Source organism: Danaus plexippus (assembly GCF_018135715.1).
Source record: "Danaus plexippus chromosome 22 unlocalized genomic scaffold, MEX_DaPlex mxdp_33, whole genome shotgun sequence".
In the NCBI taxonomy this organism is placed as follows: domain Eukaryota; kingdom Metazoa; phylum Arthropoda; class Insecta; order Lepidoptera; family Nymphalidae; genus Danaus; species Danaus plexippus.
The window spans coordinates 423,262-450,963 of record NW_026869856.1 but is presented as its reverse complement, the minus strand read 5'-3'; the positions used below and the strand labels follow the sequence as shown (position 1 = coordinate 450,963).

The 27,702-nt window shown below is 30.6% G+C and overlaps 1 protein-coding gene and 1 non-coding gene across 2 annotated transcripts; one reads left to right on the top strand and one right to left on the bottom strand.

The window, feature by feature from the left end:
- The first annotated feature begins 76 nt into the window (after positions 1-76).
- Positions 77-27,467, top strand: LOC116773523 (facilitated trehalose transporter Tret1-like). The gene is made up of 5 exons (XM_032665996.2): positions 77-314; positions 12,143-12,996; positions 20,502-20,667; positions 21,682-21,869; positions 23,101-27,467. Exons 2-5 carry the CDS (start codon positions 12,154-12,156, stop codon positions 24,163-24,165), a joined length of 2,262 nt encoding a protein of 753 aa, XP_032521887.2. The 5' UTR covers positions 77-314; positions 12,143-12,153; the 3' UTR covers positions 24,166-27,467.
- On the bottom strand, positions 21,096-21,167 carry Trnag-ucc (transfer RNA glycine (anticodon UCC)). Its single transcript has one exon. It is a non-coding gene; the product is annotated as a tRNA-Gly (tRNA).
- Positions 27,468-27,702: the final 235 nt, after the last annotated feature.

Genomic DNA, 27,702 nt, shown 5'->3' with positions numbered 1-27,702 from the left:
TGCAAGCTATCCTGTACCCACCCCATTTAAGATGTAAACATATAAGTATAGCAGACCCACTAGGGCTGAACCCAGTCGCCGCGGCGCGTCGCCGCCAAACAGACGTGTCAATACGGCCAGTATTAACAAAAAAAAATTCAAAAATAACAACAATATATTAAATATATAAACCACTTATTAAAAAATCAACTGTGTCTTGCACTGGCAGTGTAATCTTCGCGTTTCTGATCCCTCCTTATCATCATCGCTCGGTATCTTCTCTGGTGTATTATTCTGTGTCAATTCCAGTTGCCTCACGGATTATGATGAAGCAAGTAAGTTATTGATTGTCCAAGTTTGGCCTAATGTTACTTATCAATACGATTTTTCGCACTCAATAAAACCTTCGTACACCATCTTGTATAAGCCATGCAGCATCCATTTGGTAAACGGATTTTCGTTCCTTTGCTTCGTATAATAAAACATTTGTTTATAATTAAACAAACTTAATAACAAGCAACAAAAATATAAAAAAATATATATTTTTATACAATACTCTATGACCTTTTAAAAGTAATAACTTTGTTGGTTTAGTAACTGTCGCAAAACTTTAATCACATTAAATAAACGATATGCTTGGATTACTTTCTTGATTTTAAAAATTTAGAATAAACCTCCTTAAACATTTTTTGTAAAGCTATAAAGAGAAAAATCTCAGTAGGAATGAGATCTAAGACTCTCGCGAGTATTCATTTAAATGAAACTAATATTATTCGGATTACTACGCGTTTTTTATTCTTTTAAAAACTTGCAATCGTGATCAAAGTAACCGAAACGTCGGGAGTCGAAATGTAGTTTTTAAAATAATAAAATACGCGTAGTGATCCGAATAATATTAGTTTCATCCCAGTAGGAATGTCTTTTTCAATCATCAAATACCCTACAAAGTATCCTCGGATTTTCATTACGACTAACAGTTCGCGTACTGTTGGCTTGACATAAATTTAACAGTAAATACATTAAACCTAAAATAAATATTAAGAATATAACTTTGGAGATATCTCTAACTGGTACAGCTTTGTCATTAATTTAATGAGCAGAATTTACTTAACTACCGACTATAAAATACATACATTAAATGCCTCAAGGAACAGTAGCTCAGTAACTTTTTATTAGAATTAATAATATTGATGTCAAAATTATTACTCTGGAACAATACTGATAGCGTCACTCGCTTCGTTCGCGTGTACTCATTTAGATGAAACTAAGTTTTTCGGACACTACTAGTTTTTATTATTTCATACCTCCATAATACCGACGTTTCCGGTTCCTTTACAGCAACCGACATCTTAATCTCATTTCATCTCCTTTATTTATTTGCCCGTAATCACAGTGTGTGCTGGTTTATTGATTAACAAATAAAAAATACTTTGTAGCTATGGAAGCTATTGAATGACTTGACATTAGGTAATTCTCCCATATAAAACTTTTTTTTTTTTCAAACACACAAAATTATTTATTGCCAGCTTTTGCCCGCAACTTAGCCTGCGTTAGTTTCAGAATTAGAAATGTATAGCTGACCAGACGAGCTCTATTCCTCCTTAAAGACAGTAGATAAGAAGATTTTGCATTTAATCAGCTCATTTTTTTTGCAATAAGATGAAAAAATATCCGATGTTCTTTCCCTTGTTCTGAGCTACATCTCCACCAATTTCCAGCCCAACCCGTACAGCCGTACTTGAGTTATAATTAGTGTAACTAACACGACTTTCTTTTATATACTCGTATAGTTCAACTACATCACGAGCTCATGTACTTACGTTACTTTACCGTCCAAAATAAAGTTTTGCCTATTATAAAGATTTGCCTGCGAAGAGACCTTAAGAATATAATTATATAATATTTTTAACAAACACATTTCGTTATGTTCACAAAGTTGAACAATCAATTATGTTAATGTGTTAATAAGTTGAATAAATTTGTGTTCAGATATTAATATTTTATAACGCGGACCAAATTTAGATTTATATTACACTTTGAGATTGTATACTCAGTATCCATACGAAATATATTAAATTATATATATATTAATATGTATATGAAATTCTGGCTTGTAACGAAAAATTAATTTGGTATTGACAAAAAATTATTTTTTTTTCAAATTGTATATGTAAAAGATCTTTAAGTGTAGAGTATATAATGCATTGTATATAATACTATTGTAAAATAAGTACATAATAGTGAAATAATCCAATTAATATACTGAATACATAGTCTTAGTTGGTGGCTGGCTTCACATTTCCGTTAAAGTTATTAACTTCTAAGTATAGATAATTAATCAATTAAAATTTAATGGAATCACATATTAGTGGGATAACATGGAACCAATCAATAATATTTATACGCCAAATACACAAACAACCTTCAAATTGGGTCACATATTGATTGTAGCTTAAGTCACAAAGTGATATTACTGATTCACTCGTACACGTGACTGAGAATCATTCATATATACATATATATATATATACATAAATATCATCTTTATAATATGTACACTAATATAATTAGTAACGTTACAGCCATATAAAAGGAAATGTATATGTTATTTATTATTGTATTGTCAATTTACTCCACATTAATTCAATTCGATTCCGAGTAACAACTAATGGTTGAGCTTCATACAGCTCTGATAACTTCGTGGATTTCATAGTAATCTTCAAGCCTATATAGTTTTTATTTGTATATACATTAGGGAATATATTGCTATAATTGGATTAATTTCAATAAATCTTCACCCTCATTCAATGTATCGATTTACTGATATAACCTTTCTTTACTATAGTATTAAGAAATAAATCCACAAAAACTAGTTCGAATCGTCCGCAAACCGAGTTATTCCCAATTTTCACAAGATTACCGCATTTCCAATACTTCTAGACTGCTAGTTGAACACGTGTTTGTTTTGACCAAACAAGTTAGACTCTTCGCGTTGTTATAAAACCGTATATTTTCTTGTATAAAAACAAAGAGTTTGGTCATTTTAAAGATGGCGATGTAGTAATAAGGTTAGTAATGTTTTTACTTTTAAATACATATATTATTATATATATGTATATATATGCAATGCTGAAAAACAAACTTATAAAACCACTTTTAAGCCTTAAGTCCTTACTATACTATACTTCTTTATCCTTTTAGTCCTATACTTATTGTCACGGTCTGTCTGTCTGTACGTAACTTTCTTATTTATTTCATATATCAAAAAGTATTAACCTAATTCGTTTATTTTAAATAATTCAAATATTTTTATTTATTTAAATGAAACTAGTATTAATCGGATTTACTACGCGGATTTTATTATTTAAAAACTACATAATCCCGACGTTTCCGTGATCACGGTTGCTGCAAAGTAACCGAAACGTTGGGATTATGTAGTTTTTAAATAATAAAATCCGCGTAGTATATCCGAATAATATTAGTTTCATTTAAATGAATAAAACTCGCGAAAATCTTAGATCTTATTATTTTTATTTAATTAATTCTTATATATGTTTATTTATCCTAATTGTTTGGAACAACACTAAATGTGAACAGAGAAGTTCAAGCAGGGGAGCAACAGTCGTAACAATAGAAAATTATTATGTGATGATACAATTTTCTTAAATAATTACTGTTTGCTACATTGTTAAAGATCTTTTATAGTATCTGATTTAATTTTTACATTAAATAAATAAATTTTTAATCTTTTGTAAACATTATTTGTCATATAAACGTATGTAGCTATGTAAATAAGAAAAGGTATTAATCTTATGCTTAATATTATCTATCTGTTAAGATCTTAATATTAATATCTAAGAGCACAATTGAATTTAAAAAAAATGCAATTTTTTCATGGAACTAAACAGAAAGAGTCAGTTGTCAGAAGTCACTTAATTCAACCATGAATTACGAGACGTCCTTGGCAAAACATCGCTTATATTTTTATGTCGAACGTATTTCTCCACTCCCAAGAAATATCCTCTCTTATTGAATATTCCTTGACATATATATTAAACAAATTCCTTTTATTCGCTCGAACGTTCACATTATATATTGCAATGTACATTCCGGATATCACTATTACTATTGCGAATGTATAACCTTGTTTTAAGATGATTCTCCGGATCATATTAATTTATTTGAATTAATTTTGAAATGATCAGTTGTATGTGAGTGACTATTTTTTACTGCGTCATAGATTTTTGATAGCAATCTTTGAATATACGTGGTTTTGCTTAACAGATAGCTACTATTTTTGCTAAACAAATGACTTGTCACAACTAAATACGTTAAGATCAAATTGAATTTGATACGTATGTATTGTATAAAGTATTTACATTTATATACAACTGTGACCAAAATCCCGCCTGTATATCTTTTTCCCTTGAAGGTTATAACCATATAAAAATCTTTGGACACAGTTCAGCGATCCAGACAAAATACCTTCTTTAGTTAGTTTTTTCATCAAATGTAATATTTATATTGAATGTAAATTAAAATTTTATTACGGGAAAATTTAAAAAAATCTGTTATTTTGTACATAAGGCATAAAAGCTGGTATTAGACATTGTAGTATGAGATCAAGAAAAATATCTCTACACACATTTCATACAAAACTGTTTTTGGAACTAATTTCATAAACAAAAAATGCTTCTTATGCCTAAACGAATAAGTGAATAAATTTAAGGAACGCATTAACCTTATATTATAAAGAATTTTGACAAAACGAACATTTATAATATTAAGGTTATTCATGTTTGTATGTTAGTAAATAGAAGTAGTATTTAATTCTTAATTTTTTTAAAGTAGTTTCTATATTCATTAGTCTATTTTTAACGGTAATACCTATCTTGCAACTCTGTAAAATAACTATAACAGCTGCGTTTAACGATACTCCGGAACAGCTCTAAAACAAGTCAACATGTTCCCATCAGCCCAATACCATGATTCCTTTCCAAGGTCCTAAACTCTCTACAGCGACAATACCTTCAGGAGCTTACAGTGGAACGCAGATTGTTATCATCGAGTGAATCTCTGCTAGTTTATAGTTCCTAAACTTTATAAATATAACGAAAAAAAAATAATTTGCAAAGATATTTAAATAAAATTTCGTGTAGTACAGATATTTAGTATACAAAACAAAATCTCCAAGATAATACAATATAATTTTTTTCCATCTATATTTACTTGATAAAAAAATAATGTTGCTTTTGTAGGAAGGATTTCAAAAGGAAAATTCCGCAAACATAATGACTATTTACTTGAGGATTAAACTCAAATCCGGGACCATGGGCTTAAAACATTCAGGAAAAGCAACGTCAAGGTACAAGAATACAGCGTTGTAACCTTACAGAGTTTGGAATTAATCACATATATATATGTATATATTATCTGGGTATATGAAATATTGAGTTTTTATTTTCATTTTTACTTATTTTTCTATAACATTTCGATATGTCGTCACATGTATGGTAGGAGAAAACTTGAGAGTAAAATATAAGTTCATTAATATCTTTAAATTGGTAGACGTAATGATTGGGAGAATATTAAAAACCCTTATGTTATCTAATTTTTTGAAAATATCTTTCAAACCCCAAGTGGTTTCGGGGGCTTACCTTAAATATATTAAAGATACTTAATTCAACACATATGCTTATAAGTATAAGTTTAATGTAGTGTCATATCTGTGGTTTAAGTTTGTTGTACAGATTATAAGTTCTGTTTGTAATATAAAACCAACACAAACTGTTTTAAGTTTATAAAAATCTAAATTTATTCCTCGCTCGCATCGTACATCTCGAGTCAACAATATATGTGGAGTAAACTTTGCCTAAAATAAATAAATCGGACCCAATAGTTTGAAAGTTGTTATTTGTTTAGCCTTTGTGAAAGGATTTTTAGTTCGGACATCGCTTTTACATCAAATAAAGCTTTTATATTTAAACCTTTTATATTGATAACTGAATTACCTTTTATATGACAACTGAAGTAATTGAAAAAGCCGGCTTAGGTATTTTAATCAACCTAGCAATATTTTTTTAGTCTTTTAAATTCTGATATTATTTAATATAATCTTAGAGTACAAATAAATGTCGTGTAATCTTTACTCTTTATAATTAAATAACTCTCAACTGTTTACAATTTTAAGGAAATCTTGACGGCTCAGTCGTAAGTAAAAAGCCTTTCCAATTTTCTTATAAGTGAGACACGCTCTTAGGCTAACGAACTGTGACGTCATCTTAAACTTTCGATTCCAATTTCGGTGACGTATAGAAGTTTTGAAGACTCATTTTATAATTACTTGACGTGAGGGGAAGGGTATTGTTTTAAGTGCACCCTGTATAATATACATTGTACTTAAAACCACAAATCATTCTCTTCCGTTCTGTCCCCGCATTGGGAGATTTTTCCTATTGTCAATGACTCGCAATCAATACCTTGCTTTTAGTTACTTTTTCATTTATATCTGTATATTTTATCATGTATTTTATTTAAATTCTCTTATCCATTGTCCAAAAATATTACGTTGTACTTATGAAACCTTCAAATGTGATTTTGGGAAGAAAAAATGAATAAATTAAAATTTCTTTCGTAAGTAAAATTATTAATTCAGACATATATTTACTCTTTGAATGTTTTTATTTAGTTTGATTTAATCTAATGGCAAGAAATACCTAAAAATGTATATGGTTTTAGCTAAAATCTATTAAAGTTATAGAAGAATCCATTCACTTCACTTTGTAATTTTTTTTTATTATAACTTATGACAAGTAGATCTCTAGCCTCAGGTGTTAAAAGCATTATCTCATATCTTGTAGATTTGGTGTACTCTACTGAGTAAATCTAACACTGTATTCGAGAACACTTTCCTTCATGATGCATAGGTTCATCTTAAAATGGAGTAATGATACAGAAATTAACGTACTTACCATAGAAACGATTGTCTGCTCGAGCACTTTTTAAGACATAAATAAGATTAGCTTAAAAAAGGAGCCCCTTAAACCTACACCTGAGTCGCAGGTCCCAGGCACTGTTGAAACTCCTCTCACTGCAACGCGATGGACCCGGCACCCGCACGGTGAATCCATAGAATGATAAGAAGTTTCATCTCGTGTTAAAAACCTGATCCATTGAGAAATTTCTTAGTAGTATATAATTCTTTTAATATGTTTTTCACTAAAACAAATTATCATTACACAATAATAAAGCGTGTAGTCGTTTTTATTTTTATTATGTGTGAAAATATTTTGATTTTTATTGTAAAAATTTCGCTTGGTCCTAATTTTATTGCTGACTTTCTACATACATAAGCCCGCTGCGACATTTTTGGTGTCGCACAGCGAGGCTCATGACAACGGTACAGCGTCATATTAGTGTCGCATAGTATACAAAAAACTTTATTAAACTTCCACCGAATTAATTTAAAACATTACCGCTCCACGTGGAGTTCTTCATTAATATCTTAATTTTATATTTTTTTGTCATCGCTTCAATTTCGTCCATTTTAATCCGCTCTCATCCTGAATGTACATGAAACCGATGTACATATTTTTCATTCATTAGAATTTATTTTGGAACAAATCTTTTGAATTGAACTGCAATTGTTTTATAAGTTGTGTTTCAAGTGTAGTTTTTTTCCTTTATCTTTTTTTTATAACACAAACGTTATATTAAATCCTATAATATTTTTTTATATCGTCTGTAGTACAATAAAAATCTTTGAATTGATTATTCAAAATTTACACATTCTTTTCATACATACATACAAAGCCGATCACAGTTTGGGAACAAAAATATTTTTTCAGTACAGCAGCTACCAGTATATAGAAAAATCTTTGCTTTATATTTTCGGATGAATAACGTTGTAATAAAAGCCATCCCTTGACGAACGGAGTGTATTCAAAGTATTCAATTTGTAGCAAGAATTCAAAATATTTCAACCAAAACGCTCCATAGCGAGGTCGTCAATTAATAAAATAAAGTTGGCAGTAGTCGACAGCGGCTGGCCGGGCCGCAGTGCGACAAGCTAAAACATTAACAAATATTTGTTATAAGAACATATCTCTGCGCATATTCCCTTTATATTATATGAAGCTATACAAAAGTATGGAATTTATATACATTTATGTGTATAAAAAGTATTTATGTACATATATACATTACCTAGATCTGTTCACAGGCCTATAGTCCATCGTTTATCTGCTGTTGGAAACAGCCCTTAATCCTCTGCTTCCAACGACATCTCTATCTTATAAAATATAATATACTTAATTTTTTTTTTATTTACGAAGATTATTAGCTTCTACCCGTGACTTCACTCGCGTAAATGATAAATTATTCCATATTGTACTTTACAGTCGCTCTTTTTTCTTTTTCGTTCTTAATTAAAATTATACGGTGCCTTTAAGACTTATATCATACTTTTCTAAATGTAATTAAAATCACTTTATTATCATGGGAATGTACAAACAAATGGTTTTAATTAAGAATAAGTACATATATATATATAATTAAAAACACATTCCTTTTGTTAATGAATCACCTGAACATGTATAACACTACTTTTTGCTCTCGACTTCAGCTGTGTGTTTTTTCTAAATAGGATTCAAATAGAAACGAATTATGTTCTGTAACAAATATATAACATATATTGGTGCCGATCTAATAACGCCATCTATCGTGAATACCATAATAAATTATATGCCTTGCCGTACGGGAAAATTTAATTAAAATCATAACAGGAGTTTTAGAATAAAGCAATGAACATACATAGAAACCAACTTTACAGTCACGTTTATAATATTAGTAGGGTATACCTACGAGTATAGACTACAGAAAGTACTTTTTCATCAAATGCGGGCGGATAAGTGGATGGAATTAGGGTTCCAGACTGAGATAGCGAGATCAAAGTTCAAGAGCTTAAGATATTCCCATTTTCGATATCAAATTTTTGAACAAAATTTTTATATAATCTTTACTTATTTTATAATTTTGTTTAACTGCAATAGCAGAGATAATATAGAAATAAATAGGTGATAAGTAATTAAATTACTATGATTTTTATTTTATTTTCTCACGTACCTACATCGCCAGCTTTGTATTCTTCTAAAACAATGTATTTCATACTGTGTATCATAAAAGATAAAATATTACTCGTCTTTTTTAAATGTTATTTTATTTTTACTTTAATTTTTATTATATAAATTGGCTCAGTTAAGTAAATACATTATATACATATAGATATTCCCAACGTTGCTAATCTCTCCAAGTGTTAAACTGCTAAGTATAGTTTGACATGTTCTCGGAGGAGTTCTCCCTCTTCAAGTTTCCACTACCGTAAAGGTAGATTAGTCTGATTGAGATATTCCTATATAATATAGATTTTTACTAGAAAATATCTTAAGACAATGATAATGTTTGTTGTCACAACCCTTGGAAGTCATTCATATTTACCTACATATTGATTATGGGCAATATAATTAAAAAAGAATTTACTTTTTATAAGCATAGAGATTAGTTTCTTTTAACAGAATGTTTGAGAATTTGGTTGGTAAGATTTTATGGAAATATCATTAATTTTAGTATGATTACTGTTTTGATTTACATCAAGCCTTAATGCTTACAACATAACTATCACCGTTCATCCTGAACTCCTATCATAATGGTGTAATCTTAAAGTATAGATATCTTTATAATATAATTCGCCTTTTATGTGCCTATATTTTTATGTAATCTATTTCTAAGCTAGTCTGTTAGCGACGTGAACAGATCGTTAACGTTGGCAACAATTTTTTGAGTGAAACCCCTGAGTCAAGTCGTGCCTCGCCTGACGTATGTTAATACAGGTGGAATGGTTCAAATGAAGCCTTAACACATAAGGTTTTTTTTGTTATGTTACAAAACAATACAATACATTAATTTTTTTTATCTGAAACCTGCTTAATATATTTATTTTCGTATATTTGATTTGATAATTTCATAGAAGTTCCTTTTTGGTTTCCATTGTTCTATTTACAATCCTCTGAAAGAATAAACCAAACTAAGAAGAAAGGATTTTTTGTCAGAATACTTGAGAATGTTTAATTTTGCTACAGTCAAAGAAACTTTTTAAAAATATATCGATAAAATCCAATGCACCAAAACATTTTACATCACACATACCACTTTTAGGTCAACTAAAATAGACAACAACTAAAATACAAAATAAAAATGTATTTTGCAGAATGTAGCAAAGTCACCCAGAGGTATTACAATAACCCTGAACGCAGCCTAACCTGAAAAGTAATAATTTATTTCACGTCAAAAATAAAATGAGGTTGTAATAGTCCATAATAATGAATTCATGGGGCACTACGTGTCTTTTAACCAAAATGGCAGAATTATCTCTCTCGGATCTCGTTTTACGACGTGCCCAAACAGATTCCTAACTTTTTTCTTTATAGCCGTCTTGTTAACGTTATATATTTACAACCCTTCGCCTGTAGTTTCGCCCGAGATTGGATGAGAATAAAGATTTTGTAGTCTAATAAAGGTAGACTGTTCATGGACTATGTGAGGTTAAGAATTTCTTAATAGTTTTATATTAAATTCAAGATTAAGTTCACGCATTAATAACTATACGTCAAAAAGTAATATTTGAATGAAAATATCAAAAAGTTCTTGAATTTAAAAAATAATAATATAAAAAAAGTCTTACGAACATTTCCCAATACATTATTGGTCAGCAATTTTCCCAATGGTACTTATCGTATTTTGTTAGGCTTCGAGCATTTCGGCTTCAAATTCTAGAAAGATCTTAATACTATCTACATTTCTTCAAAAACATCTGTTGAGAAGTAGAATTCTAATAAAAGCCCGATTTGTTAGAAATAGATTACTCTTATATATCAAAACGAATTTCCAATTGCATACATTGAATTTGTTATTCACATTTCGCGTTGCTTCTGCGAGATCTGACAGTATTGTCCGACATACGACCTAATTTTCCACCCCATATCATGAAAACTCTTTAATAATATATAGCAATATGTTATCTCTTTCTAGCACTTCGTTGCTTTTATATTATTTGTATATAATATTAAGAATATGAAATTCATAAAAGGAGACCAAGAGATTTCTGTGTCTTCTGCTATAGATATTTTTAAAAGTTTTAAGTATTACTTATACAGATGTTGTTAAAATATATTAATAATAGAAATTGAAGACTATATTGAAAAGGAATTGTTCAACAAGAGTAAAATTATGTATGCACTTATATGAAGTATTCGTAGATGTAAGTCGAATCTTTATAGTAGGTACCGCACTGCGCCATTGATCGAGTGGTAACGACGTCCTCCAGTGAGAGTATCAAATATAAAAATGATTACATTAAAAAGCGTTCGTGTGACAAATAACGTAATATTTTAAGACACAATTGCTACTTTTATTATTTAAACTTACCGTCTCATACTCGTCAGTGGGATTTGAAATTTTTTATTTGACGGGCCAATTCACGTACTGTCACTTATAAGTGACAAGATTAAATTAATTTTATATTGATTTATAACTTTAAATATAAATCATCGCAATATATTTTTGTTTAATCCCTCTATATTTAAGGGATCTCTTCATTTCAGTTTGATTCCGATCGAATTATCTCATTTTGAATATCTAGAACTTAGTTTATTACTAAAAGAGAATTTCATATTAGCCTTTATTTATTTTTACGATGCCTCCGCCCTCGTAAGCGTTTACGATTATGCTACACACAAAATATTCATCAATTTTAAGCCAAAATATTCTTTTGACTCACGCAGTATATTGGAAATATATAAAAGTCTTTTTTATCTTCGACTGTACCTACATTTGTTGTTTATATAATAATAAAGCAATATTTATATGAATTTATTACTGAAGTATTATCAAAATTATATTTCGCACATAATGTTTTGAGGAATGGGAAATATGTAAATGAGTTTGTTTCGTAACAACATTATACCGATTCCCAATACATTTGAATATTAAATTTTACTTTGTTATATCGATGAAATAATTCGAGGCTATAAATAGCAAATGAAACTATACTACTGCGGTTTCATATTATTAAAGCCTTTTTAATATAAGCTATTATATTTGTTTACAGGAAAAATAAAAATGGCGGGTTCAAGAGAGAGATTGCTATACGATCGTCACGTGGAATTTGAATTAGAATATGACCGAAGACGCCGACAGGAAACCAGGTTTGAACCACAGAGGTCACACACGAGCCGAGCTCCGGAAAGATACCAAGAAACACCTCAGAGGAAAAATGGCTACGTCTTCGAAGACATTTATTCAGATTTCGATGAAGCCCAAGGCCGCCTGTCATTATTCCGACCCATCAGACCCGAATATTTAAATCTGCAAACAACATATGACAACAAATACAACTCGCTGCCTCGGACGTATTACAATGACGAGAGACGGCGCTATAAAAAAGATTATTACGACTTCAGAATCGATGAAAGGAAAATACCGAAGCAATACTACGAAAAATTTCAATTGGACGAAAGAATCGAAAGGAAAAGGAATGAGATCGGGACAAAGGAGAGGCGATCCAACTCTAACGAACCGAGAGTTGATAGGAAGCCTAAGAATATTGCCGTCTGCAAACCACTTCAGCTGCCTGAGAGGAACGCCAGATACTGGACAACGGATCCACCGGGAAAAGATAAGAAACCAAAACGAGAGGAGAATAAGAAAATTGTGAAGTTCTCAGAAGTTTCTGGGTGTAGGAAGATGGTTATAGATGACCCTGTGTGCGGCAGAAAAGTCGTAGCCGTCCGTGAACTTGAGGTTTCTTTGGACCAAATGATACAGAACGGTTACTTCGAGAGACACAACATACCCATACGACTACCGGAAAAAAAGGAAGAGATAACTAGCGCGCTGCCTAACGGGAAGTGTGTCAGCGATACGCCGACGAGAAAGTCTAGACATTCCAGGCATCTACCGCAGGTTAGTTTTTTATATATAAAAACACATAGTTTACATTATTATTCAAAACATATAATATATTTGTTTAAATGAAATTAATATTTTGGGATTACTACGCGTTATTTAATTTAAACTACACACCCCGACGACCGACGTTTCGGTTACATTGCAAAGAATGACGGGTAGACGACATCTCGTCTATAGTTATAAAAAATAATAAAATACGCATAGTAATCCGAAAATATTAGTTTCATTTAAATGAATACTCGCGAAAGTCTTAGACCTCATTACATACATATGTTTAGATAAATTCTGAATTTAAACTATAAACACAGCTTCGATCTCTGTCAGATTTCAGTTTCTTACATAATCTATTAATATATTAGTATATCGGTAATTACAGTCATTAGGGAGCACCACGAGATGAATAATGGTGGACCCATCGCGATCTCAAGGCGTTTATTACATAACAACACAACAAAACAGTTTTATACATATAATCACTTGTAAGTTTTTCTATCCCTTGCAAAGTTACCAAATACTTCAATATTAAAACCTAGAAAATTTACTTTATTGTACTTTAACAATCATATAATCGTCAATAAAGGAACATTTACTTAACATTTACAAAATACTTTTATTCTTGCAATCGATGCATTAAATTATTTTAATTAATTTACTGTTTAGATTATTTTTAAATATGTATGAATATATATATATATATATATTGCTGATGTGTAAAAAGTCGGCTCGTATTATTTTATCGTTATACTACGAACTTCAAGATGTCGATCGTTTAGCTCTTCATCTCGTCTTAACCCAATTTTTTAAAAGTTACAATTTCGCAAATATGTATGTTTGATTAAAATCAGGTCAAGATTTAGTGTCTTAACCTAGAAGTGACCTAAAGACGTTTCTAAGCCTCGGTTTGATATTCTTTTTAAACTAACAATAAGTCCAAGGTTTAATGGAATACAGCCAATGGTTCGTATAACATAATATTGATGAGTTATCAGTGCCAGGGTACTTTTTAATTACGTCTTCTCGTAGCTATTTCACTGGTATTTCAACCATTGCTTTAATTATTTAGTGATAGAAAATAAAATAACAATTGTTGCTTGGAAAATATAAGAGAATGCTTTGAATAAAACTTTTTCCAATCACTGCCAGTGATTGTTGGATGTTTCTTTATATGTGTAGTTTACTGATTGGAAATAAAATAGAAGTTCTGTCGACATGAAAACATTATATTCGTGCAACTATCAAAATTTATTAAACTATTAAATGGCAATACAGAATAAGTGTTATAGAATTCACTCCAATATTTTATAAAAAATGTTACAAATGACACTAATTATTACATATATATATATATATATATATATATATATATATATATATATATAGAGAGAGAGAGAGAGAGAGAGAGAGTTACAACTTTATTAGCTTATAATAACGTCAGTATTATTGACAATTTGTTGTAAAGTAATATAAGCAATACGTATAATAGGTCAGAGTAGGGGCTATGAAAAAGTATCTAGTAATTTTTCTTCGGTCAACAAAGCAATCTAGTAAGATGTATTGCTGCCAACAATCCCACACACATATACATTGAATTATATATTTAAATTACGTCCCTGACTCAATAATTGTTTCCAGTATCCGAAGCGAGCACGCCTGTCACCAGTCAGTCGCAAGCAACGCTAACTAAACAAAGGCAATCGTTAATTCTCTCTGTCTCTGTCAGATTATTAATTAGAAACGAGCCCGGAGTAAGCCATGAGAGGCGTAATAAGCATTGCTTCGTATGTACTGTTTTGTTATAAAACCAAATACGTATTTTTCATTTAATATATTTGTACTAAAAAAAGGTTTATTTCTCGTTTTTAATCTTACAACGATTGGTAATAAATTCTGATGCCATTTTTACAAGTCTCAATTCTACCGCCGTTTTAATAAGCAAGCTAGGTATTTTTATGACTTTTCCAAAAATTATTCTGAGTCAATATCAATGTTCAGGTAAATTCGGACTAAGAAATGTAAATTATTTAAAAAAAAAAATCTACCTACTGTTATTAATATGTAATATATATAGTTACGTTCGTTTTCTATATTCTCTGATATAAAAAAATAACACCAGACTTATTTCAGATTCATTTTTCTAAATGACGTCTGCTGAGTCATATAAATTGATCGTTATATGAAGGCTATGTATGTATCGATAACTTTAAATCTAAAACGGGCAGAGAAAATCATCTCCATTAGTAATATTATCAATTGCCGTCTTGTTTTATTCACTTATTCCTGTAATATGAACTTATTATTAAATAATATTATTGTTTTTTCAAACGTTAATGCTGGTTTTATAGTTTACGAAGTCTAAAACACCATTAGCTCCCATTGCCAACGATACGGGAGTACGAAAGTGTGTCTCGTTGATTGATCTATAAAAACTTAGAGGGTGAAAGAATTTTAAGCTGGGACATTGAGTCTTTTCAAATGTGAATTTTAATTTACTATTAACTAAAATATACTTAATGCTATGTAAGATTTTCGCGGATACTCATATAAATGAAACTAACTACTAAGTTTTTCGGATTTTTTATTATTTTATATCCACGTGTACCCAACGTTTCCGGTTTCTTTACAGCATCCGTGATCACGGGCAGACGAGATGAAAGTGTCATTTTCATCCAAAAATTTTAGATTCATTTAAAAATATACTTATAATATTCATAATGTTACAATATTTTCTTAGTATTTCAACCAATTTCGGCTAAAAACAATCGATTATTTTTCCTTACTTTATAAAAAGCGTTGTTCTTAAGAAAAAAAGTTGTGAAAGTTATAAGGCAAAGGGAATTCGCTACTATGATCAAATTATATATACATATTTTTTTGATTTTATACTTTACCTTGAGATAAATTCTCCAACGTGGTTCCTTAAACCATCCCTTAAATTACCAGTTCTGTACTATCTTATAGCTATGTAAGGAACTTTTAGAATAATACATTAAGGTCAATCCACAGTAATAAATTAACAGCCTAATCATGATACCTCTAACGTATATAATATGCATTTTAATCGTCACTAATTTTTGCACATTTCATTCGACTTAAAATAGTTATTGTGACAGACATTAATGGGAACTAAATGACTAAAATAGAATATTACATACATTTTAGAGCTATTTTAATAAATTTTCTTATAATACAATAAGAAAAAAAAGGTTAAACACATGCATATTATTTTTAACCTCATAAAAATACAACACACTGCTTTGTATTAGTATGCTGAGAGCACGCATTATATAATGTAGGTATGCATTTGTATTAAGAGAGTCATTTGTTTGGTATACGGCTCTATCGCCACGGCGTTAGAGCTTTCTGTATTGAAATCATTCAATTACGTTTACCTCCATTTAAATAATTATAGTATAACTACATTATATTAATTCAAAATTTATCAAAGAACGTATTTAATGATCATTAATTTTGTTATCATTGACGAAAATCTGAAATAATATCACGTATACATTTTAGATTTTTTTAGATTTTTCAACACACATATATTTTATGTCACACTAATTCATATTATTATTTTATTTACGACATGTTCTGCGGTCGTTTAAAAAATACATGAAGCGGTAATCCGGATGTAAGTACTTACTCTCATCCCACTGTAAACATCTTACTTATTCCTTAAGCGTATTATACAAATATACTATATATTATATAAGTATACTATGTATTATATATTATACAATTATACTCATTGTAGGAAATATTAGAAGTTTAAAGACAATATTCTATTAGTGTCTGAAGTATTATGTGCCTCTTCTCGTTGTTTCATTGAATTTTCTTAGATACGTTGTGAAATAAATATTAATGAGAATATGAAATATAGAGTTAGGAAAATAATTAACATTAATATGCTCCAGTTAATAATAACATATTTTTTAATATGTGTTATTAAATAATTATTATGAAAAAATCGTATAAAGTTAAATAATATTATAAAATTTGAGTTTATAAATGTTCCTAACGAGATAATTTTGTACAAGAGCACTAAATATTTATACAGTTTGATTTGTCATTTTAGTAATAGTATAATTATGATTATAATAAGTCGCTATAAGCATATAACGTGCCACTTAGCAAACAAAGTCAGGCGAGGAAGATTAGCGGCTTAGAATCAACATACTCGCAAGCCGCACACGATCTAACCCAATATGAACGACTTGCCATCTCAAATAGACTTAGGTACAAGGTACGGCACAAACATGAAATAAAGGTTAAATTACTAACAATGAAATAACTTACTAAAAATGAAAATATACAAAATAAATACTATTAAAAAACTCTTTAATGACTATAAAATACATTAAGTTTTATTTCTTTTTGACGCTAATTTCCCAATGTTCATTTGGGGTCACTCAGGACCCAATGCGCTTAATTGAGAAATATTTAATGAGCCCAGTTTGGGGTTAAAATCATTAAGTAGTTAATAAAATAGACGTAAATTATAAGACTATAGGTACTACAATTTTACTACTGAATCATTACCTTGTGATGCTGTCAGGTCAAAAAGGTTTTTTTTTTAAATAAACCTATTATTATTATCATCGGCCTGTCCGCTTTATAGTTTTGATCACAGACTATACCATACCGTGTGACATCTTAAAAAATGTTAAAAAAGAGTTAGTATTGCAAACTTTTTACATCATTTACATATAATCCTGGTCATATCCGATACTGTTTTATTAAAATGTTTGCCAAAACGTCATTACCAGAAACATTTAAAAATAATACTACGTTTAGAAGAGTACGATCGACTTTTAATACACGTAAAGTCTGGAATCTAGTTATGTGAAAATTATTTTAGCTTCATTGACATATCCTTTAAAGTATGTTAATAGTTAGTATGTGTTCGCGTGAAATCTGTAACATATGTTAACGAATAGATATGGCATAATCGAATATGTTTGGGAGTATAAGACATCTATATAAAGCTCTCTTCTTTACGTAACTACTTCGCCGTTTTACTATTTTTTTAATTCTACCCGACGTTTAAAACGCTTCGCAGTAATCGTGTTCAGGGTAGACTAGATAAAAATGTCTGGACACTTAAAATAATAAAATCGTTAAGTAAATAGAGACAACGATATTGTATTTAGTTTTTATATATATGAAAACGGAAGAGCTTCACAAATACCTGGTGAAATTATAGCGTATGGCTAATTTTGAAATCTATTGAAAATAACTGTTAAGTTTCATCAAAATCTGTTTAGCCGTTATAACATAAAGCAGAAATACGTCGACACATCGCCGCAAAATTCAGCAAACATTATATTATTTGATTTCATGTATTAAAACTATAACCTTTTGCGGTAATAAAATAATGTTTAATAAACGAATTAATAGCAAAGTGAACATTAATATTATCTTCATAAATACCTACCTATTTTCATACCTACTTTAAAGCTACCGCAACACTGCCTCTGAAAATTGACACGAAACCTTCAACCCTTTCCAAGCCGACCTCCAGCCACAAAAACAAAACATTGCTGACATTTTTAATTTTCCGTCAAATTAAGATTTTCACCATTTATAATAATGTACCTAACAATATTAAAAAACAAGGAATTATGAATTTAGTATAAACTTTCTATTATTTTATTCGGATGACTATATTTAGATAAAAAAATATGTTTAAGATCAGACCATGTCGAGATTATTTGTAGTTCACATTTAATTTAAATAACCTCTGGTTCGAATTAGTCTCCTTGAACATTAGACAGTAAACTGTTGGTTTGCCGTTTAAGTTGTGAACTGGCTATAGAAATACATAAAACATAAAAAAGGCTAGAACCAGTTTTGCCCTAAAATTAATTCGATTTAAGATGAAATGACGCGTTCTCTTAAGTAAGTCTAGAGCTAACTTAGCGTTGCTTATTTATTATATATAGTTATAAAACATTCAAGCCCTTTTATATGATATCTTCTAATTTTGTAGGTCTAAATAATGTTTATTTTATATTAGTAAGAAAGTTATTGTGATACTTCGCTTTACTTTCCGATATTTCTCTTCAATCAGTCTTTAGCTTAATGTAAAAGAATTAATCTTCGCATTACGACTCAATACTAGACTCAACATTTTGACATTGAAAATCATCGGTATTCTAATAATTATACCACGCATACAAACATACACATTTGCACTGGTTAAAACATAACACGCCTTTTAAAACTGCCGCAAACGGATAAAGGACAAGTAAGTGTAATTTCCATTACACGCATTATGAACAACAGTACTATGAATTCGTTTAAAATAAAAGTGCTATATATTCTACGAGTCCCTGTTCCGATAAACATTTTCATTTGAAACAACACTCCGTACGTGACGCGGAATATTTATTTTTAACGCCGGGGAAATTGCTGTCTTTGAAGCACTAAGAAAAATACATCCCAAGAGGCTTTGTGTTCTTTTAAATTTGAATAAAAACAAAGAGATCGTTTATCTTTTATAGGGAAAGTAAATATTTTCTCCCCGATTACTGTTTAAACTGGAATTGTTCTAAATTGGGGAAAGAATCACGGAAATGTATTTCAAAATGACTGTTCAAGTAAAGTCTATTTTCGTACAGCACTATTCTTAAGATTTCTTTATCTAAGCTGACATTAAATTTTTGACATATCTTTATTTTTTTCAAAATTAAGAAACCGTCTTCGAGGACGTCTGGCTGTTTAATATAAACGGTAAAATATTCCTAAAGCCATGAATTCCAATTAACTCTCATATGTACTCACACGAGAAGTACATTTTTTTTAATGATAAAGGGGGGAAAACGAGCAGCCGGCCTACCCGATGGAGGTACCGTCGTAGTATCATCACCCATGGACATCCGCAAAATAATTTTGCGGATGCGTTGCCACCTTTGTTTGGGGAAGAGAGAGAGGAAAGGTTGGGAAAAGGGAAAAGGGAAATGGGAAATGGGAAAGGTAGGGAAAAAGGAAATGGCAATCAGCTCTCTCACTCATAAGACGAAACGCAGCCATTAAAGTTTGCTTCACGCCGAACTTCTGTGAGAAGGTGGTACTTCCCCGGTTGAGCCAGCCCATGTTCGAGCTACAGCAAATTGACCACAGCTAGGCTCTACCACCTAAAAATTAGTACATTATGTGTTATGTAGATAAGTATGATTATGTTATAGCATAAAAAGTTCTTAACCGTCATGTAGGGACAAAGATACGATTAGGTTTTTCCATAACTATAATACAGTCATGATAACTAAGTTGGTAGAGCAACAGAACGCTATATTCTGAAGAATGCCGCTTGGAATCTATCTCGTTTGGTGAATTTTTCATTCCGGATCTCTATAAGGATTTAATTTCTTTTTTTTATGTTGAGGAAGGAGGAAAGTAATCCATTTTATCTTTTCCTTTCTAAATACCGATGTTAAATTAAAACGCATGTTGCTTAAGAACTATATCTAACTTAATATTATCTTTATTTTCTTTCCCAGGTGTTGGCAGCCCTTGCGGTATCACTAGCTCCGTTTTCGGCAGGTCTTGGTAAGGGTTACAGTTCCCCAGCTATAGCTTCGCTTCAAGGACCTGGAAACGCAACCAGGAGGGATTTCCAGCTCACAGATCAGCAGGCGTCCTGGCTTGCTTCGTTATCTTTTCTCGGTATTAGAAACTTTCTTATTATTTCTTTCTATATAGGAAAAAGTACATCTAATACGATAAATGGGTTTTTTACTTCTATAGATGATAAAAATTTAAAAGTAGTGTTTATAAATGTAAAAAAATTAACCAGCAAAAAGCTATCAAGCTGTATCAGTTACTACAAAAAAATATTCCGCTTTGGTGTCGAGCTTGAATGAAAAACAACATTTATATCGAATTACTATTTTGTTCTGTACCAAATTCAATCGATTTTCAAAGATATTATTATTATAAATAAATCGACTAAAGCAATATTTAATTGAAATAAAAGTGTTTCATAAATCGGTCTTTGTTATCGTTCATTATATATTTTTATCACGATTATCATATCAAATCTTTCATGTGTATTAATAATTAAAATAATTGACTTATCTATTTCAAAAAAAGTGTGCGTTGGCCGGGAATCGAACCCGGATCAACTGCTTGGAAGGCAACTATGCTGACCATTACACCACCAACGCTCGTTACAGCTAAGCGCAGGCTAGAAGCAGGAGAAGCTTCTATATTAGTATAAGACAAATAGATTAAATTAGATAAAGACTATAAGGAAAATATATGGAAAAATTTTGTTTTATATTTCATAATATACATATTATGTCTGAAAATAAAAGCAATTCTTTAATACGAAACCTATTACCTTAGTAGCATCTTAAAACTCCTTAACCATTTCTGTTTTAGCACAATAATTATGTAACTTCAAAGTCAAATAAAAAATATATTTAAATGAAACTAATATTTTTCGGATCACTAAGCATATTTTATTATTTTAAAAAAATGCATATTCGACGTTTCAGTTACTTTGTAGCAACCGTAATCACGGCAAGTCGAGATCTGTCTTAGTTAGTCTTTGATCACATTAGAAAAGATATAATGAAAAATGTATCTACAGAAACTGGATTTGGCGCAATTTCTGGAAAATGCTTAGTTGTATCTAGCTTGTACGTAGTTGTATCTAGCTCCAGATCTATTTCCCAGGTGCGCTGTTCGGTGGTATGGCTGGAGGCGCTGCTATGCGTCACGGACGTCGCCGAGTACTGTCCCTGGCCGCGGCACCTTGCAGCCTCTCCTGGCTATTGACGGTGCTGGCCACATCAGTACGCATGATGTGCATCACAGCTTTTCTGGGAGGCTTCTGCTGCTCTATACTGACAATGTTATCACAGGTAATATATACAATCATAACTTATGATATAGACTTATGATATAAAGACGAAACCTCTCAGCATTCAATTGATTCGCCGTGTGCGGGTGCCGGGTCCATCACGTTGCAGGGAGAGGAGCTTCTACAGTGCCTGGGACTTGCGACCCGGCTGTAGGTTAAGGGGCCCCTATCTAACGCGCGTTAAACGCTCACCTCCACCGTCCAAGCTCCTCTCTCTACTTAACCAAATTTGAAACGAACCTCCGAGGGCTGCCTTGGACGCATGTTCCAAAAACGAACTGATGTTAGTTCTGGACAGAACATATAAACTTTTAAAATCAATATACAAATGTTATTTATATATAACCACGTATTAGTTTCGTGAACATTAGTCAAATGTTCCAAATTACCCAAATAGCTCAACAAAAACTGTAGGTAATAATTCAAGGAAACTCCATTATTTGTGAATCGGAAAGAAAATTAAATTGTTAGCAAAAACAGCTTAGGAAGTCGAATCCGACATTAAGACATTCAAATACGGGAAAAAAGAGCCTTAGTAATATTAAAAGGGAAGTAATTTTTCCTCATTCATACCAAATGTGCTCTGACAATAATTTTGACAGAGCTTAAGAAAAGAGATCATTAGCGACTGAAATAGATTTCAGAGTATGTTTATAACAAAGGACATAACGTTTTTGTTATGTTTTACCCACATAAACGCATTGGTGTACTCGCACAAAACACAGCTTTGTACTCTTGAATAGAAATTAAAAATACTCCAACATATTTCTCCGTTGAATGCAAGCGCTGTTACGTTGTTATGGCATGCATAACGTTGCCGTACGACCACATAGCTGTTATGATTCTTCTGTTTAAAATAAACGGATCTCTGTTTGTAGTATAGATCGGTTTTTTATCAAAAGTAATCAAGATAATATCGTTTTATTTGTCTCAAATCAGAGCGGCATACAAAATTAATAGCCGAAACTTTGAAGGACTTTGAAGTGTTTTCTAAATTTAGAGCCAACGTCGCTTCGACTAATTTCGGTATTTCACAAAGAAAAAGTTTAATTTCGACGTTAAGATTATTATTTATTAGCTTAAACGAGGCTTCAGCTTTATTGTAATTTTGTATAAAAGTTTTAATCGGAGGGCTTTCTTCTGTGAATTGTAATTAAACATTTTTATTAAATTCTGTTATACTTACATACTTTGTTTGCCGATGTTGATTATATTTACTTTTCTACTTCCAGGTTTACATCAGTGAAATATCAGTACCAGACATCAGGGGCTGTCTGAGCGCTGTTCTCAAAATTGTAGGTCACCTTGGAGTGCTGTTTAGTTTCACCATCGGAGCGTATCTCGACTGGCAGCAACTAGCTCTCTGTATATCCGCTGCCCCCCTACTTCTCTTCTGCACAGTGCTTTATATACCGGAGACCCCGAGCTACCTCGTCCTTATTGGAAAAGACGATGAAGCATACAAAAGTTTGCTATGGCTTCGCGGACCAAACTCTGACGTTGCTCAAGAATTAGCTACAATCAGAACTAATGTACTCGCCAGCAAAAATTTTAGTCAGCGACAAAGTCAAATGTCCAGCAGTCAACTGATAAGTTCGTTAGACGTTAGGACGATGAACCGCTTGCTTGGACCAATTTTAGTGACTTGCGGACTGATGATGTTTCAGCGGTTCTCTGGTGCTCACGCATTCTCTTTCTACGCTGTTCCGATATTCAGGAAGACTTTTGGAGGAATGAATCCACACGGAGCAGCTATTGCTGTCTCATTCGTGCAATTACTAGCATCTTGTCTCTCTGGTTTATTGATCGACACTGTTGGGCGACTGCCTTTGCTTATAGTGAGCTCGGTGTTAATGTCTATGGCTTTAGCTGGCTTCGGAAGTTATGCTTACTACGAAGAAGTCCACAGGAATCAGAGGATACAGAACGTAATGTTCCATCAAACAGTTGGACAAAATGATTGGATTCCATTACTATGTGTTTTGGTATTTACAATTGCGTTTTCTTTGGGCATGAGTCCCATATCGTGGCTGCTTATAGGTGAACTCTTCCCTCTCGAATACAGGGCGTTTGGCAGCGCGATGGCAACTGCGTTTAGTTATCTCTGTGCTTTCGTCGGTGTGAAAACTTTTGTCGATTTCCAACAAGCGTTGGGTTTGCACGGCGCATTTTGGTTGTACGCCTCCATAAGTGTCGGGGGTCTTTGTTTTGTTGTCTGCTGTGTGCCAGAAACCAAAGGCAGGGATCTTGATGAAATGGATCCAAACTATGTCCAAAGCCTCTCCCCCAAAAGGTAAGAAAATGCAAATCGTAATATGATGATTATTTTAAAATTTAAAATGATTCCATATCCTTATTACCTGGTGTATCTCAATTCTTAAGTTTCGTGTTATTGATGAAAATTTAATTTATCAACTTACGTCTTCGATACTTTAGGCATTATTTTAGATAAATATTTTAAATTATTTTCATTACATATCTCCCTAACAATTAAAATTATCAAAATTTACTATATTCCCTACATATCCTCAAAAAAATCCATATCGGAACATATTTTTCTTAATATTTCTTATCTCTTTACGTATCATATTAAATCTTGTGAAAAGAAAAAAATATTATGAGTATATTTTTTGTGATTAAATCATATACATGTTATTCCCAAATTAATGAGAATATTTTATCTCAATATTACCTTGTCTCTTCCAAAATATGTTATATTTTTTCTATACATCTTCCCCGCCATTAAACCGTATGTGGAGTATATAATAGACATCATAAATATGTATGTATTACAAAATAACACATTAAAAGAGCAACGTTTTTACAAAATAACTAATTCTACAATCGAATGGGCTCTCCTTTTATCGTAGTCAATACAATTTAAAGACAATTTTAATCGAGCTTTCTTATCTACTTAATATACGACAATAATTTTAGGACAATAAAATATTCGTGATGCCACGTTTAACTAAATATACAAGTATTTAGTTACTCCTATATATATCGTGTAGATTTGTGGCATTAGAGCTCTTATGCAGTACTCTCTTTTCTCCCTTTAAAATGTTTTCCACTGACCGTCTAGTTTAACAGTCAATGGTATATTAAAAATTATATATCCAATTAACAAGAACAGTCTTCGAAACCGTAAAATATTAAAAAAGGGTAGTATCAAAAAAATTAGGTGTAGTTTACAGATTGATGGACTTAAGAATCTTTTAAGTAAACAGTATTTGAGAATAATTAATTTTAATCTCACGAAACATAATTACTGTCAAAGGAATAGTTTTTTTTTATTCACATGGAGTTCCTTTTCTGTGCTAAATATATTCTTATACTATACAGTATACATTTGTTCAAATCTATTGTTGTTGTTTCAAAAACCTTTATTATTCGTTACATAAAGAAATCTTTAAATATTTTATTGATTGTATATTAGAATACTCTTTCTATAAAATAATATATTCTAAAATTTATTTTAAAATATCATTCTGTTAAAATGTTTATATTTTTGATTTTGGACTTATATAGTGACGTTTTGCAAACACTGTTAAATTGTACACAACGACAGTGAAGCAAAAATATTATTATAATACGAAAAGATGTAAACAAGTAACATTGCTAACAAACTAACTTCAATAGTATTCTTTCTAAATACAAAGCAAAAAAGGAATTGGTGAAATATTATTTTTTGTAAGAGCGCCTGTGAATTAAATATAGAATTTTGTTAGAAAAGTTAAATTGCATTGTAGTAAGAAGATTTTGCTTATAAAATAAAAAGGTTGTAAAACCAAAGATTTGACATCAGTATTTATCAGACAGATAAAATAAGCCATAGATTGTATTTTAAACTTCCAAAAACGACAATCGTCTTGTGAAAGATGTCCATTAGAAAAGATGCCTTTATTAGCTTATGCCTGCCAGTGCGGACCGATTATGATTTTATATTATAATTATATATCACATTGTATTATGTAATTATTATAAAATTGCATTTTTTATTGTGAAAATATTATACGCCTACGAAATATCTTAATATTTCGTTTTATAATAAAACAAATTTGGTCTGTATTCTGAAAAACACTTGTCTGTAATAACCCTAACGTTTTTTGCATTGTCAAATTTAACCCACAAAGGTAAATTTTTCATTCATACAATATAGAAAACTCAAAGATTTCTAAACCACATATATAATAAAAACACGTTCACAAATTATAAAACTATATATAAATGAATGTTTTACAAAAATATATGTAGCAATGCCAATGATTTTACATTAATATTAACACTTAATAGAGGTGATATTTGTTGAAACCTCCTTTCACTGTGACGTAAGAACAGATGCTTAATTTTTTAATCTACAAAATGTGGAGAAAATAAAAAAAGAATTCAGTTTAGGAAATGGTAGATGTAGATTAAAATCACAATCAAATAATATAGATAATGTAATAATAGGTTGTGAAATTATACAATTTCGACTTTTTATATTATAGTGTTAGTCATTGGCTTAAAAATGTTAAATAAAATGCTTGCTCATTAAATATTTCTTTATAAATATATATAGTATAATGTATTGCTGTAAAGGACTTATTTGTTCTGAATATTACTGCTCTTTTTAATCTGTTTTATTTAATTAATAGAAATTGTTGGTTGAAGTAAATGTTTGTATTTAAGTTGTATTGGATGTTCCAAACGAACATATTTTTAACCTAAAAAAAATATGTCTAAATTACTTTTAAAAATATAAAGAATTCTTTCTCAGGAGTGCTTTAATATTGTAAATTAGTGCTAATGCTTAGCCTTTTAGCAATCGTAATGTATTAGAAGTGTGCCTGCTATAGAATATTTCCCAATTATAGATGTAGAGACTACTGAGCTGTGTTTAGAATAATAACGAAAAATACTTACAGTCTTATGGGTGTGTTGTGAAAAAAGTAACTTATCGTGTAAATACTGCCATCTATTGAGTTTTGAAGGAGTTGATTTTATGCCAATAGATGGCGCTGTTTCAAATAATTTAATTGTATAACAAATTTCATGACGCCATTCGTCCATAACTGTTTACAAGAATTATTTCTTTTTCTATCATTAAATATAAAAATCTCAGGATCAATTTATTATAAGGTAGATCGTAATTAAGATAGAAAGGCTTTAACTAGCTTAGAAAATCCTTAAAGACTTTAGGGTACAAATGACAGCTCAAGGTCAATAATATAACATTTTTTAAATTATAAACAAATTTTTCTTCTTATTAGCAACGAAATATTTAAACTTTATATAAGAATTTGATCTTTATATGTTATAAACAGAAAACGGTATTAAATCAAAGAAATTCATATCAAACACTAAGTTTCTCTAATGGTTACTAAGAAAATGAAAACGTTGAATACTTCTTATAAATACTCTTAGATATCAGTTCGAGTGTTTTTAACAAAATAAAGATCTAATTCCTATTTCTTAGCTTCTATAAACAATAAGTGAAATGACAATACAATTTTCCGACAATAACTATTATTAGAAATTCTTCTATATTGGAATGGAATTTACATTATATTCATAGATCGATGTATTGCTGAGATGCCTAAATATATGAAGGTCTAGATTTGTTGTTTTATTTAAACATAACCTTTCGTTATTCTATCTCTATACACTAACTACCCTAGCACTTAGCAGTCTCTTATTCCTGGCACAAGCTTACGTCGTCATACTACACAAGCAGAGTTTTCTGATTCTGATTAAATAATCTACCTTAATACTATAGCGTGACAAGTTTAACTTTTAACTGTGTGTTACAATGTTTGTATATGAACACATAAAATATATAAGTTTAAATAACT

Bases quoted from the DNA above. Each gene is read 5' to 3' on its own strand.
- LOC116773523 (XM_032665996.2), top strand. From the start codon at position 12,154: ATGGCGGGTTCAAGAGAGAGATTGCTATACGATCGTCACGTGGAATTT. The intron at 20,668-21,681 runs GTATTAGAAACT...TCTATTTCCCAG, and splicing joins TGCTTCGTTATCTTTTCTCG to GTGCGCTGTTCGGTGGTATG. The intron at 21,870-23,100 runs GTAATATATACA...TTCTACTTCCAG, and splicing joins TACTGACAATGTTATCACAG to GTTTACATCAGTGAAATATC.